The sequence below is a fragment of the Mercenaria mercenaria genome, chromosome 8 (genome assembly GCF_021730395.1).
Source record: "Mercenaria mercenaria strain notata chromosome 8, MADL_Memer_1, whole genome shotgun sequence".
Classification (NCBI taxonomy): Eukaryota; Metazoa; Mollusca; class Bivalvia; order Venerida; family Veneridae; genus Mercenaria; species Mercenaria mercenaria.
Genome location: NC_069368.1, coordinates 6,568,802 through 6,587,109, shown reverse-complemented (window position 1 = coordinate 6,587,109; position 18,308 = coordinate 6,568,802). Strand labels below are relative to the sequence as shown.

The 18,308-nt window shown below is 36.1% G+C and overlaps 1 protein-coding gene across 6 annotated transcripts in view; it reads left to right on the top strand.

The window, feature by feature from the left end:
* LOC123523131 (leucine-rich repeat-containing protein 49-like) overlaps window positions 1–18,308 on the top strand; it is a 112,070-nt gene that overhangs the window by 30,025 nt on the left and 63,737 nt on the right. For all 6 annotated transcript variants that reach the window (XM_045300788.2, XM_045300786.2, XM_045300784.2 and 3 more), the window contains 4 exons: window positions 1,377–1,482; window positions 1,957–2,160; window positions 2,979–3,045; window positions 5,184–5,389. In XM_045300788.2, the coding sequence (XP_045156723.2) occupies window positions 1,377–1,482; window positions 1,957–2,160; window positions 2,979–3,045; window positions 5,184–5,389 (583 nt within the window). The remainder of the gene's footprint in view (window positions 1–1,376; window positions 1,483–1,956; window positions 2,161–2,978; window positions 3,046–5,183; window positions 5,390–18,308) is intronic.

Here is an 18,308-nt window from a genome sequence, read left to right as displayed (position 1 = left end):
AGAAACAGAAAATACGATTTCTTTGTTTTTCAGAAAGTGGTACGGATGAATAGTATCATCAATTAAAATTCCTATAATAAACATTTGTTATAGTTTCAATGAACAAAACAAAAATAAATTAAACAAAACTATCATGTGTAGGTAAAAAGGACTAACCATATTTGTATTTTATCATATCAGAACCAAAATGATGCGAACGTTCCCAAAATGGTTACTTCACCACAAAAGAAAAATACCTTTTATATTATAACGAATGTTGTAATTATGAAATGAATGAATCAAAAGCAGGCTGTTATCTAGTCATTTATATGTGGCACAAGTTTTCCATGAATGCGTTTATTGTAAAGCTGCAAATCATATTCTGAAGGTAAATGATACCTTTGTACAAAATAAATTGCTCTGTCTCCAACACAGAATCAATTTTTTACTGGTTTATTAATATTCCTTTTACTGTTGCTTTTCAATAATTAATCACTCGATTTGATGAAAAGGTGTAAAAAGATTATATTCAGTGGTTCTAACAATATGTAACTTCAGATTGTCTAGTATTCATGAAAATAAATGTAGCATTCCCTCAAAAGAATTTTTGCTAATAATAGTTACAAAATTCAATCTATGATACTTTGACAGAATTTCAGACTGTGATAATAGTTACGTTTTATATGTAAAATAAATGGATTGAAAATTAGATAATTAGTTTGTACAGAAGCAGACACATGTTTTAGATTGAAACTACTTGGAAAGTGTTATAAAGTGTGGATATTTCTTCTGTGGAAGGAAATTGTACAATATAGTTCACTTAGAGAAATTACATAAATATTCTAAAAATGAAGTGTTTTAAAGTGTTCCAAGGTCCGTACACAGGTGCTTACTCGACAACAATAGATCTTGTAACTAGTAAGTTTGCAAACACAAAATTTAATTATGTACAGGTTAAAAATTATGAATATGGTTAAACTTATGCTTCAGGCACAAATTATTTTACAAAAAAATGAGGAGAAAAATATTAATTGCCAGATGTGCGGACATTTTCTTTCTTTAAAGCAACTTGAGTTTTGTTCATAAGCTGTATAGAATTATAAAGGTAACAAAAAGCAACGATGACATGACATATTCTGTCTTAATAAGGTAAACTATTCTTCAAGTCTTGAGAAATTGTTGGTCTGTTAATGAGGTTTTAATTTCATTAACCATTTCAGATTCCAGAATTTCGTAGCTTTAATAGACAGCATATTTCTATATTATTGTTTGGAAACTTTATTGTTCTCCCTAGATTTAATTTAGAGCTCTAGAGTCATCAGCAGTGGTGTGAGCTTGTGAAATATTGTTGAAAAATTCTGCTTTGATGCTTGTACAACAGTTTTTCTATCTTTTAGGGGACAGAGTGATATTTGCTGAGAGCCCCTCAGCCCCAGGAATCCCTGTAGTTTATAGAACACCAGAGGAACGGTCTTCCAATCCCGACAGACTTAATCTTGACAGGTTAGAATTTATTTGTTTGTTTGGTATAAATTGGTTTACTTATGGAATTTTGAGATTGATTTACGTTATTTCTTTGTCTGGGAAACAATGTTGAAACAGGAGAAATTAATTAAAACAGAAGTAACTCAGAATTTTAAATCAAAGTTAAAAATTGGTAAAGTCTGATAATTTTAAGGTAAAAGATTATAAAAATTTGGGGACCAGTCTAAAAATTCAACCTTACCATTGGTCAATTTCAGATCTGAGCACTGAATCAACCAATCAGGATTCATTTTCTAAAACATGAGTTTGGACTCAAGTCTCAAAATGCAACCTTTGCCATTACCGGTAGTTATTTTCAAGTCAGAATCAACCAGTTAGATGCCTGAGATTCTAGACTGGTCTGTTAACTCATTTTATATAATCTTAGGGTCTATTAAACAATTTATTGTTTCTGAAGTGGACTGGTATTACACCCAAGTATTTTACTTACAGACGGAAGTTGACAGTATGTCCAATCTTAGAGGGGGAGGAGCAGTTGCGTCTGCTAAACTACCAGCACAATCAGATCACAAAGATCCAACATCTCGGCAGCCTGAAAAGACTTATCTTCTTGGACCTGTACGACAATCAAATAGAGGAAATATCTGGCCTTGGTTCACTTAAGTCACTTAGGGTACTCATGTTGGGTAAAAATAAGTAAGTAGGAATTGTCTGGCTGTAGGCATTTTATGAATAATACTGATTTTTTTTACACTTTGCAACAGTGTGTGAATTATTGTATGATATAAGGAGGTTTTTGTTCAATGTAAGCTTGTTAATTTTAGACAGCTAGAAAATTTGTAAGAAAACCTTTGCAATAAGTGATAATTATAACTAAAAATAAATGAAATGTGGACTTACGGTTACTCAGAAATATATGTGAAATGCAGTTGAAACTGCATTAATATGTAAACATAGAATTGGTCACAGAAAATACTGCTGTCGACATTCCAAACAGAAAATTTAATGTTTGTAGGAAATACAGCTGCTGGGACTTAAACATAGAAATACTGCTGTTGACATTTAGAAAGACAGAAATATTCAAACCTGCCCACTGAGCTCAATATTGAGAGCACAGGGTTGTGAGTTTGATCCCCAGGCGGGGTGTATGTTCTCAGTGACAATTTGATAAAAGACATTGTGTCGAAATCATTTGTCCTCCACCTCTGATTCATTTGGGAAAGTTGTAATTTACTTGTGGGGAACAGGTTTGTACTGGTACAGAATCCAGGAGCTTTGGTTAGGTTAACTGCCTGCCATTACATAACTGAAATACTGTTGAAAAACGGAGTTAAACCCAGAACAAACAAACAAAATTAAAGGGAATACAGTTGTTTACATTTAAACATTGAAATATTGGTAGGAAATATGGCTGTGGATATTTAAACATAGTAAAATCGTATGAAATACAGCTGATGACATTTAAATGTTATAATATTTGTACTAAGTGTTAGTATATCTCCATTATATTTCAGGTTGAAGAAAATAGAGAATTTAGAGGCTTTACAAAAACTAGATGTTTTAGATCTGCATGGAAATCAGGTATATTGTCATACTAACAAGTATCTGTTGAGATTACCTTGGTAACCCATTTTTGTCCTACATTTAAAAATTAAAAGAATTTCTATGAAACAGATTTTCGCTTTAGACTTAAATGTGTTTTTAACTCACTTTACATCTTGGAAATTGTGTTTAATAACCAGTCTTGTGAAATTATTTACCTTGGAAGTTAAAATCCACCTACTACTTAGTAATTGCATGGTCTTCAAAATCAAAACATTTTTCAGTCATTTCAGTCAACACTTTACATTTATGTCAGTGGAGAAACAGGTCTTAAATTGTTGTCAACATTGAAAAACTGTCCCTGCTCCCTACAATAGCCATACCATTTCCTGTCTATAGTGACTACATACCCATACCATACTGTCCCTACTGAATTCTTAACCATACCATACTGTATCGATAATATCAAATAGAAACACTGTTAAATTCAATAATTATTTCTTTTTCCGACAATGTATGTTTCATTTCACCCTGACTTTTTAGCTCACCTGAGCACAAAGTGCTCAAAGGTGAGCTTTTGTGATCACCCTGTGTCCGTCGTCCGTTGTCCGTCAGTCGTCCGTCATCAACAATTTGACTGTTAACACTCTAGAGGTCACAGTTTTGGCCCAATCTTAATGAAATTTGGTCAGAATGTTACCCTCAATAAAATCTTGGACGAGTTCGATATTGGGTCACCTGGGATCAAAAACTAGGTCACCAGGTCAAATCAAAGGAAAAGCTCGTTAACACTCCAGAAGTCACAATTTTGGCCCAATCTTAATGAAACTTGGTCAGAATGTTACCCTCAATAAAATCTTGGACGAGTTCAATATTGGGTCACCTGGGGTCAAAAACTAGGTCACCAGGTCATATCAAAGGAAAAGCTTGTTAACACTCCAGAGGTCACAATTTTGGCCCAATCTTAATAAAACTTGGTCAGAATGTTACCTTCAATAAAATCTTGGACGAGTTCGATATTGGGTCACCTGGGGTCAAAAACTAGGTCACCAGGTCAAATCAAAGGAAAAGCTTGTTAACACTAGAGGTCACAACTTTGGCCCAATCTTAATGAAACCTGTTCAGAATGTTACCCTCAATAAAATCTTAGAGGATTTGATATTGGGTCATGTGGAATCAAAAACTAGGTCACCAGGTCAAATCAAAGGAAAAGCTTGTTAGCACTCTAGAGGTCACAATTTTGACCCAATCTTAATGAAACTTGGTCAGAATGTTACCCTGAATAAAATCTTGGGTGAGTTCGATATTGGGTCATCTGGGGTCAAAAACTAAGTCACCAGGTCAGATCAAAGGAAAAGCTTGTTAACACTGTAGAGGCCACATTTATGACTGTATCTTCATGACTCTTGGTCAGAATGTTAATCTTGATGGTCTCAAAATCCAGTTTGAATCTGGGTCATGTAGAATTAAAAACTATGTCACCAGGTCAAATCAAAGGAAAAGCTAGTTAACACTGTAGAGGCCACATTTATGACCATATCTTAATGAAACTTGGTCAGAATGTTGATCTTGTTGATCTATAGGTCAGATCAAAACTGGGTCAGGTGGGGTCAAAAGCTAGGTCACTAGGTCAGATCAAAGGAAAAGCTTGTTAACACTATGGAGGCCACATTTATGACTGTATCTTCATGAAACTTAGTCAGAATGTTAATCTTGATGATCATTAGGTCAGATTCGAATCAAGGTCATGTGGGGTCAAAAACTAGGTCACCGGGTCAAATCAAAGGACAAGCTAGTTCACATTTTAGAGACCACATTTATGACCATATCTTAATGAAACTTGGTCAGAATGTTAATCTTGATGATCTTTAGGTCAATAGGTAAGGTGAGCGATACAGGGCCTTCGTGGCCCTCTTGTTCATGAAAAAGATTTGGTCTACTTAATTCAGACATTTTTTAAAGTCAATGGGAATAACTTTTAGATTTTTTTGAACTAAGGATGTAGTAGAAGATTTGATGTGAAACTGGGATCATTATTATATGCAAGGTTCATTATGTATAGGTTTTAATGATGTCCCATTTATGTTAAGGCTTCTCCTTATTGTACTATGTAAAGGTTTCATATAATTGCACAATGTATACTGCCTACATGTGTAGTTTGACTATTTTGTTTACAGATATCATGCATAGAGAACTTGAACCACTTGTCAGAGTTACGAGTGTTGAATCTTGCCGGGAACCAGATTAGTCATGTTAGCGGGCTCACAGGGATGGACTCGCTAGCGGAGCTTAACTTGCGGCGGAACAAGATTCGTACAGTTGTAGAGGTGGACTCTCTAAGTAGTCTTCAACGTCTGTTCCTCAGCTACAATGATATTCAAAGGTATTGATTCATTAGCTTGACTATTTATAGAATAAGAACAGCTATTGTACTCGTCCTGGTGTCGACATCGCCCATTGCGTTCTTGTAAAAGTTTTATGGCAAGCTCCAGTGTTTCACTATATCTTAGTAAATACAGCCCTTATTATCATCATCAAAGTTCATATAAGGGTTCAGACCATCTCCCCTACTTCAAAAAAGTGTTTTTTTGCATTTCTTTCAAGTATTTATACTTATATTTCAGTATGATTTCTTAGTAACTGTCATTCACTTTTCATACACCCGAAGGCGGGTATTATGTTATGACACTGGTGTCCGTCTGTCTGTCCATTAGCAATTTCGTGTCCGCTCTGTAACTCTTGAACTCCATGAAGGATATTCACCAAATTTAGTCAGAAGCAACCTTTGACAGACCTTTCTCAAACTGGTTAAGATCGTTTGACTTGACCGCACTTAATTACCATAAAAAAGCTAAAAATAGAAGAAAAAACAAAACGTTTTTCTGTGACCAACTTGATGGATGTTCATCAAACATGGTGAGAAGCATCCACTTGTAAAACTTTCTCAGATTTGTTTGAATAGTTTCACTTAACTGCTTTTAGTAGTCCCCAGAGCATGAAATGGAAAAAAACTTTTAAATGACTACATTTCCATTACCATCAAATGCTTTTTCAACTAAATTGGTCTGTGATATCTTAAGAAAGGATTGTTCTCAAATTTGTTCGGTTGGTTTCATTTGACTGCGCTTCATAGCGACAAAAGCAAGAAATAAAAATATCATTTGAGCAATTTTTTAGCCTGTCTGAGCACACAGTACTCATGGTGAGCTATTGTGATCACGCTGTGTCCGTCGTACATGTGTGGGTGCGTCCGTCCGTCTATCCATCGGCAACAATTTTCTTTCAAACAGTTCACTTGGTTGCACATAGGGGCCGCTAGAGCTAAAAGTAGAAAAATCTTTAAACGACATCTCCTAAACTGCTGGTCCGATTTTGAAATAATTTCACACAAATTTAATGGTCCTCATGTAACATTCTACCAAGATTGTTGAAACTATTCCGATTTGTCAAAAAACATGGCTGCCAGGGGTCGTGGTCATGTGTATATAGTGGAAACTTTAAAAATCTTCTTGTGTAAAACTGCTGATTTAAAAATGATTTTACACAAGTGGTCCTTGTGTGACCTTCTACCAGGATTGTTCAAATCATTCTAATTAATTCAAAAACATGGTCGCCAGAGGGTGTGGTTACTTTTCCCTATATGTATATAGTAGAAACTTAAAAACTGTTCTTGCATGAAACTGCTGGCCAAATTTTAAAATAATTTCACACAAATTGTCCTTGTGTGACCTAAAAAGATTGTTCAGATTATTCTGATTCATCAAAAAAACATGGGCACCAGAGGGCATGGCCAGTTTTCCATATGTAATATTCCCAAATACCCCCAGAATGAAATTATGAACTGGTTAAATAAAATCAAGTTTTTTTTTTTTTGAAAGACAGCTGTACCAACTGATAGACACATCTTCAGCCATCAAAGCTGTTACAAAAGGTGTAAAACAGAGATTGACATCAAATAGATAATTTACTTGTCATCTTACCATTCCATGTGTTTCGCAGTATAGCCCCTACAATAATGTGACATTTATATCAGTCTGTACTGTGTGCCATTTTTGCACACTTGTTTGATAACAGGATAAATTCTATTACAAGGATACTATACCATTTAAGAAGGCTGTGGTCAGCCCAGTGTCAGTATAATGTGACTGGGTGGATATCATGTCACGTGTCTACTGGGTGATATTCCAGTGAGGCAGCAGTATAAAGTTGGGCATTGTGCTCACTGCTACAAGTAGACACTGTCGTTTATATGACTGAAAAATTGTTGAAAAAGACGTTAAACCTGGACACATTCACTCCTAATACAGTATAAAAAAAGTACAAGGTCAGGTGTAAAGGTAGGGTCGTTGTAGCACAAAAGTAAAATCCTCAAAAGACAATTACGCTGGCTTCTTGATAAGTTTCTTTACTATTCTAACACATTTTCCCAGCTCCATTACATACTGTTCTCATGAAAAAATGACTATTTATTGCCGTTTCTTTGTAAAGGAATTAACAAAACCTGTAGTTCTTTTATGCTCTTTGATCAGAAATGTCTTAAAAGGTGGTCAGTCAGATTAAGCAACATTTTATGACAATTTTTAGTTTTCATAATATACTGTTAGAGATTTATTAAAGGAAAACAAGATAGACTACAAAGTTTGATACCCGGCCCCCACCACACACACAACACTTTAATATGAATGTATTTTGAAAATTTAAATAGACTGATAGAACACATTGGGAGGAAGTGCAGTGTGCAAGAACAATAACTCTACCTTGCCTATTTTTTGAGTTATTCACCTTTATCATATTTTCTTTAAAAAATTTGTCCGAAGTATATCTTTTTCATGCATGGAGGGATTTTGATATATGTTGGCATAAATGTTCACCACCATGAGGCGGAGTGTCATGCGCAAGAACCAGGTCCCTAGGTCTAAGGTCAAGGTCACACTTAGAGGTCAAAGGATACAAGAATGAAAACCTTGTCCGGAGCATTTCTTCTTCATGCATAGAGGGATTTTGATATAACTTGGCACAAATGTTCACCACCACGAGACAGAGTGTCATGTGCATGATCCAGGTCCCTAGGTCTAAGGTCAAGGTCACACTTAGAGGCCAAAGGTCAGATACAAGAATGACTTTGTCCGAAGCATTTCTTCTTCATGCATGGAGGGATTTTGATGTAAGTTGGCACAATTATACACGGTCATGAGACGAAGTGTCATGCACAGTTCCCTTCTTTAGAATTACCTCCCTTTGTTGTTACTTTAAATAGCTTTTATTGTAACTTTTTCATCACTAGTCGTAGGGAAAAATCGAGACCACTTTTCTGTAGTACAACATGCATGCTACATCCAATTTGAGGTGTATTTTAACCAATCTCTACCTGGTAAAGATTTTTGTGTGGACTTATAATTTTTTTTTTTTTTTTTTTTTTTTTTTTTTTTTTTTTTTTAAGATTAACTTCCCTTAGTTGTTACTATAAATAACTGATATTGTAACATTTTTAGCTCATCTGATTTTTTGAAAAAAAATGATGAGTTATTGTCATCACTTGAGCGGTTGTCGGCGTCGGCGTCGGCGTTGCCTGGTTAAGTTTTATGTTTAGGTCAGCTTTTCTCCTAAACTATCAAAGCTATTGCTTTGAAACTTGGAATACTTGTTCATCATCATAAGCTGACCCTGTATAGCAAGAAACATAACTCCATCTTGCTTTTTGCAAGATTTATGGCCCCTTTTGGACTTAGAAAATATCAGATTTCTTGGTTAAGTTTTATGTTTAGGTCAACTTTTCTCCTAAACTATCAAAGCTATTGCTTTGAAACTTGGAATACTTGTTCACCATCATAAGCTGACCCTGTATAGCAAGAAACATAACTCCATCTTGCTTTTTGCAAGATTTATGGCCCCTTTTGGACTTAGAAAATATCAGATTTCTTGGTTAAGTATTATGTTTAGGTCAGCTTTTATCCTAAACTATCAAAGCTATTGCTTTAAAACGTGCAACACTTGTTCATCATCATAAGTTGACCCTGTACAGCAAGAAACATAACTCCATCTTGCTTTTTGCAAGATTTATGGCCCCTTTTGGACTTAGAAAATATCAGATTTCTCGGTTAAGTTTTATGTTTAGGTCAACTTTTTCTCTTAAACTATCAAAGCTATTGCTTTGAAACTTGCAACACTTGTTCACCATCATAAGCTGACTCTGTACAGCAAGCAACATAACTCCATCCTGCTTTTTGCAATAATTATTGCCCCTTTTGGACTTACAAAATCATTTTCTTGGTTGAGTATTATGTTTAAGTCAACTTTTCTCATAAACTGTCAAAGCTATTGCTTTAAAACTTGCAACAGTTTTTCACCATCATAAGTGGACACTGTACATCAAGAAACATAACTCTATCCTGCTTTTTGCAAGAATGATGGCCCTTTTTAGACTTAGAAAATCATGGGTAGGACAATATTTCTATTACACAAAAAAAAATCAGATGAGCGTCAGCACCCGCAAGGCGGTGCTCTTGTTATAATTGACCGTAGGCAAAAAACAAGACCACTTTTCTGTGGTACAACATGGATGTTACTTTCCAATTTTAGGTGTATTTTAAGATATCTCTTCCTGGTAAGGAGTTTTTTTGTGGACTTAAAAAACCAAAAACAAAAGACTTACAGTGATTACTAAACAACCACACAATTAAAATTCCATTTGCAAATACAGCTGCTAGAGTAAACAAATTTGCTGTGACGGGCATATATTGTGACATTCTGGCACTTGTGTTCCCTTTTAGCTTTCCATTCCTTCTTTTTACAGTAGCCATGTAGAAAAACATCATAGCTTTGCTGTTCATGAAAATTAATAAAATTGAGCAGTAAATCACCTCACCACTGACTTATTCTTTCTTCCACATCTTTAAAACCCCTGATGCGGACCACAACTAAATGGTTCTTCAAAGCTTTCCCCAAAATTAATACTTTCAGACACTAACTTGCCAGGAACTTTAGCCTTCAATTATAATATGCCCGGCGGGGGGATTGGCCATGTCTAACATGGCTCTTGTTTCAACTTATCTCTGTAATTACTTGATGGATTTGATTCAAACTTGAAATACTTATTCCTCATCATCATCCACATCATCTGACATAAGGGCCATAACTCTGGCACCAATATTTCATGAATTATCCCCCCTTTTCACTTGGATTTTCAGGTTAAAGTTTTGATGCACTTTCACTCTATCTCTGTTATTACTGAATTGATTTGTTTCAGACTTGAAATAGTTGTTCAACATCATCACCCACATCATATGACACAAGGTGCATAACTCTGGCACCATTTTTTCATGGATTATTCCCCCTTTTTACTTAGAATTTCAGGTTAAAGTTTTGGTGCACTTTCACTCTACCTCTGTTATTACTGAATGGATTTGATTCAAACTTAAAATAGTTGTTCAGCATCATCACCCACATCATATGACACAAGATGCATAACTCTGGCACAATTTTTCATGAATTATTTCCCCTTTTTACTTAAAGTTTTAGGTTAAAGTTTCATAATTATGCTCCAAAGTGCAGTTTACTCTACCAGATATTTCCTTATTAACGCTCATCTCTCTAATAACCACCCCCTGTCTTATTTAAAAAAAAAGGATCTTTATGAAAGTGCTATGATCATCAAATTCATACATTACAAGTTTTAAGTATAAAAATGTAAAAAAAAGAATTACCTCCACCCTCTCATCAAAAACTTATAGTACCTGTCGTTGGAATTAAATTTCTAAACTTCACAATTGATTGATACGTACAAGGTTTCTAAGTCCCTTCTTACATCCTGTTGTTCCTGTTTGATTTCATTGATTGCTATCTCCACCAGTTCACAGCAGTTCTCCGCTGGTGTTGGAGCCACAGAGCTTTCTGTAGGTGTGACTGTAGTAGCAGCCTGGAAATCATTAATAATTAATATAAAAATAGAATATAAGGATCTTACGAGCCTGTCTTTCCTGAGAGACAGCTAGGTGAGAATGACAAGATATTTTAGATTATTTATCAGCTTTGGAATGACCTGTGTAAAAAGTCATTATCTTAATGTGGTGTCACTTTGTGCTCCTGTAGCTAGGTAGACAAGAATAATCGAATGGTTTGCCTGTCATAAATAAAAAAGAATTGCTCAATGTAGCCTTGCTTTTAATTTTGGAAATTGTTCATAAATTCAGATATGAAATTATATATATATAGATATAAATTCAGATACTTGGTATATAGCATATTGCATATTTATAATAATAATACTTACAATAATAATAATAATAATAATAATAATAATAGTAACTTTATTTAAAGAGGATGACATATTTAGCTATAGTCAGTCTAACATATCGTCCTGTAACGCAATAATGTAAAAATTCATCCTGAGTATGTAACATTGACAGTGAATACGAACAAATTAATCCTTATTGGCATAAACAGTATGCCACAGTACAATGAAAACTGTTTTAAGGTATTAACAAAATGCGATAACTGTAGCTTTTGTTTACCGGATCAACCCATAACAATGAAATAGGGAATCAGGCGGAAACATTACATGACAAATATCTTATATATCGCAAAACCGATGTAAATAGCGACGTGGTCTAGTGGTTAACACGTATGATTTGTAAGCTTACGGTGCTGGTTCGAATACGGGACGAGCTACTTTTTTTAAGTTTTTAACATGTTTTTATCTGGAGAAGAATGGAGGTAAAACTATTTGTATCATGATTTTCTTGTGCACTTATACTAAGTACATATTAATATTTTTCACAGGATCTCATATTACAATCGATATTAAATCTATTAACATTGCAAAATGAATAGAGAAAACTCTTGCACGAATGAAAGCAAAAATAAATACAAAAGATGATATAAAAAAAGACCTGCAAAAATAGAATTAGTAAAATCATTTTTAAAAAGAAGGACTCGAACCTACACCATACAAACATAAAAAGAATGGAGGTCCAACACACTATCCACTAGACTACAAATCTTTTATGGAATGACGCATCGTGTCTAGAGTAAAGAATACTACAATATACAAATGAACACCACTTATCGGAAAATACATCTGCTTTACCTGTTTTTGGATTTTACCAAGTACCGTTAAAATAAAATTATCGCAATCCATTAATATTAGATGCCTAAAAGTAATGTTTACAAAATGGCATATGCTTGGTATATTCTTAAAGGTGACCGTGTTTCGCAATGTTAGGCAATTTTTAAACAACTTTTACCGTGCAGTTTTTAGCTCATTTAAAGTGCTCAAGGTGAGCTTTTGTGATCGCCCTGTCCGTCGTCCTCTGTCGGCGGTGGCGGCGTCGTCGTCAACAATTTGACTGTTAACACTCTAGAGGTCACAATTTTGGCCCAATCTTAATGAAACTTGGTCAGAATGTTACCCTCAATAAAATCTTGGATGAGTTTGATATCGGGTCATCTGAGGTCAAAAACTAGGTCACCAGGTCAAATCAAAGGAAAGGCTTGTTAACACTCTAGAGGTCACAATTTGGGCCCAATCTTAATAAAACTTGGTCAGAATGTTACCCTCAATAAAATCTTGGACGAGTTTGATATTGGGTCATCCGGGGTCAAAAACTAGGTCACCAGGTCAAATCAAAGGAAAAACTTGTTAACACTGTAGAGGCCACATTTATGACTGTATCTTCATGAAACTTTGTCAGAATGTTAGGCTTGATTATCTATAGGTCAAGTTCAAATATGGGTCAGGTGGGGTCAGAAACTAGGTCACTAGGTCATTTCAAAGGAAAAGCTTGTTAACACTCTAGAGGCCACATTTATGATATATCTTCATGAAACTTAGTCAGAATGTTAACCTAGATGATCTTTAGGTCAAGTTTGAATCTGGGTCATGTGGGGTCAAAAACTAGGTCACAGGGTCAAATCAAAGGAAAAGCTAGTTTACACTGTAGAGGCCACATATATGACCGTATCGTAATGAAACTTGGTCAGAACGTTAGGCTTGATTATCTATAGGCCAAGTTAAAATCTGGGTCAGGTGGGGTCAAAAACTAGGTCACTAGGTCAATTCAAAGGAAAAGCTTGTTAACACTCTAGAGGCCACATCTATGACTGTATCTTCATGAAACTTAGTCAGAATGTTAATCTTGGTGATCTCTAGGTCAAATTTGAATCTGAGTCATATGGGGTCAAAAATTATGTCACAGGGTCAAATCAAAGGAATAGCTATTTAACAGTTTAGAGGCCACATTTATGACCATATCTTAATGAAACTTGGTCAGAATGTTAATCTTGATGATCTTTAGGTCAATAGGTCAGGTGAGCGATACAGGGCCTTCATGGCCCTCTTGTTTAACTGATCTTCATGAAATTTGGTCAGAATGATAACCTTGATGAAATCTAGGCCGAGTTTGAAAATGGGTCATCTGGGGTCAAAAACTAGGTCACTAGGTCAAATCAGAGAAAAACCTTGTGTATGCGATAGAGGCTGTACTTTTAGCTGACCTGAGCACAAAGTGCTCAAGGTGACCTTTTGTGATCGCCCAGTGTCCGTTGTCCGTCGTCAACAATTTGACTGTTAACACTCTAGAGGTCACAATTTTGGCCTAATCTTAATGAAACTTGGTCAAAATGTTACCCTCATAAAAATCTTGGATGAGTTTGATATTGTGTCATCTGGGGTCAAAAACTAGGTTACCAGGTCAGATCAAAGGAAAAGATTGTTAACACTCTAGAGGTCACAATTTTGGCCCAATCTTAATGAAACTTGGTCAGAATGTTACCCTTAATAAAATTATGGATGAGTTCGATATTGGGTTATCTGGGGTCAAAACCTAGGTCACCGGGTCAAATCAAAGGAAAAGCTTGTTAACACTCTAGAGGTCACAATTTTGACCCAATCTTAATGAAACTTGGTCAGAATGTTACCCTCAATAAAATCTTGGATGAGTTTGATATTGGGTCATCTAGGATTAAAAACTAGGTCACCAGGTCAAATCAAAGGAAAAGCTTGTTAACACTCTAGAGGTCACAATTTTTGCCCAATCTTAATGAAACTTGGTCAGAATGTTACCCTCAATAAAATCTTGGATGAGTTCGATATTGGGTCATCTGGGGTCAAAAACTAGGTCACCAGGTCAAATCAAAGGAAAAGCTTGTTAACACTGTAGAGGCCACATTTATGACTGTATCTTCATGAAACTTGGTCAGAATATTACTCATGATGATCTCAAAGTCCAGTTTGAATGTGGGTCATGTAGGATCAAAAACTAGGTGTCACCAGGTCAAATTAAAGGAAAAGCTAGTTAACACTAGAGGCCACATTTATGACCATATCTTAATGAAACTTTGTCATAATGTTAATCTTGATGATCTATATGTCATGTTTAAATCTGGGTCAGGTGGGCTCGGCGATATATGACCACTTTGTGTCGATTCGCCGTAAAACCCAACTCACTTGGTCAGGTGGGGTCAAAAACTAGGTCACTGGGTCAAATCAAAGGGAAAGCTTGTTAACACTAGAGGCCACATTTATGACTATATCTTCATGAAACTTAGTCAGAATGTTAATCTTTATGATCTTTAGGTGAAGTTCGAATCTAGGTCATGTGGGGTCAAAAACTAGGGCACCGGGTCAGATCAAAGGAAAAGCTTGTTAACACTAGAGGCCACATTTATGACTGTATCTTCATGAAACTTAGTCAGAACGTTGATCTTGATGATCTTTAGGTCAAGTTCGAATCTGAGTCATATGCAGGGGTGTAAAATTCCACTCGCCCGCTCGCATTGGCGAGTTAAAGTCTGGATAGGATGAGTGGATCTCGCTGTATACTCGACCGATCGGGCGAGTGGTTTTTACGTCGTAGCTTTAATGAAATTCAGAAATTACATCTTGAAAAGCACAACAAACTTTGAGATATTTCAGTTGCTACTTTGATTGACTGGAATTTACCTGCGAATCGTAAAGATATCAAAACGTCATGCCGGTAATTTTCCATTCCGAGAGCATGTGCGACCTATCGTAATATCAAATTTACATATCCGTTACTTTTGTTTATCGACACGTACACAAAAAACGCGCGTAGTGCATTCAATTTTTAACATTATCGCTTCAGTTTTTCAACATCGCTTGAGAAGTAATACAATTTGAATTCTACTAAGATTTCAATAAAATATCGACGGAAATGTAAACAAATTTGTATGAAAACGGTCGAATTTTCGTACAATCATTTGTTAAATTTCAAACAGCGCGATCTTAATTACTGATTTCTTTCTAAGAGAAAATAAGTGATACATACTATGGGCATAAAATTCAGACTTTTGACCAGAAAGAACAAAAAACAGAATTAAAAAATCTTAAATAATGAAAAAGCGGCGGTAATTTAAATACATTGAGTAAAACGATTTTTTTGGTAAAAAGGTTTCTGTTAGTGCGGCGGAATAGGGTACGTGACCTCGTGGACGTAAATAGAAATGTGGTTTTAAAATAAAACAAAATGATGTTGTTGCGGTTTTTAATAAGTATTAAATGAATCTTTGTACATTTATTTTTTATATAAAATATTCTTCTCAAACGATAATGTAAATTCCTTGAGGGCAAATAGGCACATGGCGCGAAAACTTTAATATGACGTAATGTCATGACAATCTCGTGCAACAATACCGCTTTGATCTCCGCTTCAGATGCCGACACACTTCTTTTAGCTCTTTGAGAGGATGTTAATTGATGATGAAAACAGGCCAATTACTTAGTTTATCAACAGAATAATTTCCGATGATCGTCAACTATTTTTTTTCGCTTTCAAGACGGGTAGGTGGATGATGATTATTGTGTCCATATTTTTAGGACACTTTTCAAAATAATTATTTGTCGGGAAATAACCCTTGAGAAAATGAAAATAACTGATTTTTAATACTTTCCTGACACTTTGGGAAACTACGGTAAGGGTTAGGCTGTGATTATTTTTACTATCGATGCAGTTATTATGGAGAGCAACTTGATGGTGGAGATGACAAAAAAAATGAAAGAAAAATGTCTGGTGTGAACAAAAATGAATAAATCAAAAAGGAAACGTAGTGTACGAGCTATGTGTTATGTTTGAAATTTGCTTGTTGTACACAATACTCCTTCCTTAAAACGTGACAGTATTAAAAATGTCAATTATTAGGGCAAGTGACTGTCCACTAAGGGCGAGTAGATTTTACTAGCTACTAGTCCTGCAGGGCGAGTGGTGTGAAAAAGAATTTTACACCCCTGATATGGGATCAAAAACAAGGTCACTAGGTCAAATCAAAGGAAAAGTTAGTAACACTTTAGAGGCCACATTTATGACCATATCATAATGAAACTATCTTGATGATCTTTAGGTCAATAGGTCTTGTGAGCGATGCAGGGCTTTCTTGTTTATAAATTTTGTATAACTTATGGTATCTCCTCAAGCTCAAGTAGAGACAAATTTCAAAGTGATGGCCACTATCCAAAACGTTTGCAGGGAACTCATTTTTAATCCCCCGTCCTTCAGTCTGTCCAGGTCAAGGTCACAACTCAAGGTCAAAGGTTTGAGCCTTCCATTTTGTGTCCGCGCTATATCTCCTAAACCCCTTGAAGGATTTTCATGAAACTTGGGTCAAATGATCACCTCATCAAGACGATGTGCAGAACCCATGAGTCAGCCATGCCGGCTCAAGGTCAAGGTCACAACTCGAGGTCAAAGGTTTGAGCCTTCCATTTTGTGTCCGCGCTATATCTCCTTAACCCCTTGAAGGATTTTCATCAAACTTGGGTCAAATGATCACCTCATCAAGACGATGTGCAGAACCCATGAGTCAGCCATACTGGCTTAAGATCAAGGTCACAACTCAAGGTCAAAGGTTTGAGCCTTCCATTTTGTGTCCGCTCTATATCTCCTTAACCCCTTGAAGGAATTTAATAAAACTTGGGTCGGATGATCACCTCATCAAGACGATGTGCAGAACCCATGAGTCAGCCATGCCGGCTCAAGGTCAAGGTCACAACTGAGGGTCAAATGTTTTAGCCTTCCATTTTGTGTCTGCTCTATATCCCTAAACCCCTTGAAGGATTTTCATCAAAATTGGGTCAAATGATCACCTCATCAAGACGATGTGCAGAACCCATGAGTCAGCCATACTGGTTTAAGATCAAGGTCACAACTCAAGGTCAAAGGTTTGAGCCTTCCATTTTGTGTCCGCTCTATATCTCCTTAACCCCTTGAAGGAATTTTATAAAACTTGGGTCAAATGATCACCTCATCAAGACGATGTGCAGAACCCATGAGTCAGCCATGCCAGCTCAAGGTCAAGGTCACAACTGAGGGTCAAATGTTTTAGCCTTCCATTTTGTGTCTGCTCTATATCCCTAAACCCCTTGAAGGATTTTCATCAAAATTTGGTCAAATGATCACCTCATCAAGACGATGTGCAGAACCCATGAGTCAGCCATGCTGGCTGAAGGTCAAGGTCACAACTGAGGATCAAAGGTTTTAGCCTTCCATTTTGTGTCCGCTCTATATCTCTTAAACCCCTTGAAGGATTTTCATTAAACTTAGGTCAAATGATCACCTCATCAAGGCGATGTGCAGAACTCATGAGTCAGCCATGCCAGCTCAAGGTCAAGATCACAACTCAAGGTCAAAGGTTTTAGCCTTCCATTTTGTGTCTGCTCTATATCTCCTAAACCCCTTGAAGGAATTTTATAAAACTTGGGTCAAATGATCACCTTATCAAAACGATATGCAGAACTTACGAGTAAACCATGCTGGCTCAAGGTCAAAGTCACAGCTTAGGGTCAAAGGTTTGAGCCTTCCATTTTGTGTCCCTAAACCCCTTGAAGGATTTTCATCAAACTTGTGTCAAATGATCACCTCATCAAGAGCTCATGAGTCAGCCATGTCAACTGAAGGTCAAGGTCACAACTCAAGGTAAAAGGTTTGAGCTCTGTATCTCCTAAACCCCTTGAAGGATTTTCATCAAACTTGTGTCAAATGATCACCTTATCAAGAGCTCATGAGTCAGCCATGTCAACTCAAGGTCAAGGTCACAACTCAAGGTAAAAGGTTTGAGCTCTGTATCTCCTAAACCCCTTTAAGGATTTTCATGAAACTTGGGTCAAATGATCACCTCATCAAGACATTGTGCAGAATTCATGAGACAGCCATATCAGTTCAAGGTCAAGGTCACAGCTAAAGGTCAAAGGTTTACCCTTTCACTATCCATAACAGTGGCAGGGGATTTAGCTGTCTTTCAGACTGCCTTGTACCATTTAGTTTAATAAAAGAGACATCAAACTGTTGATAAAC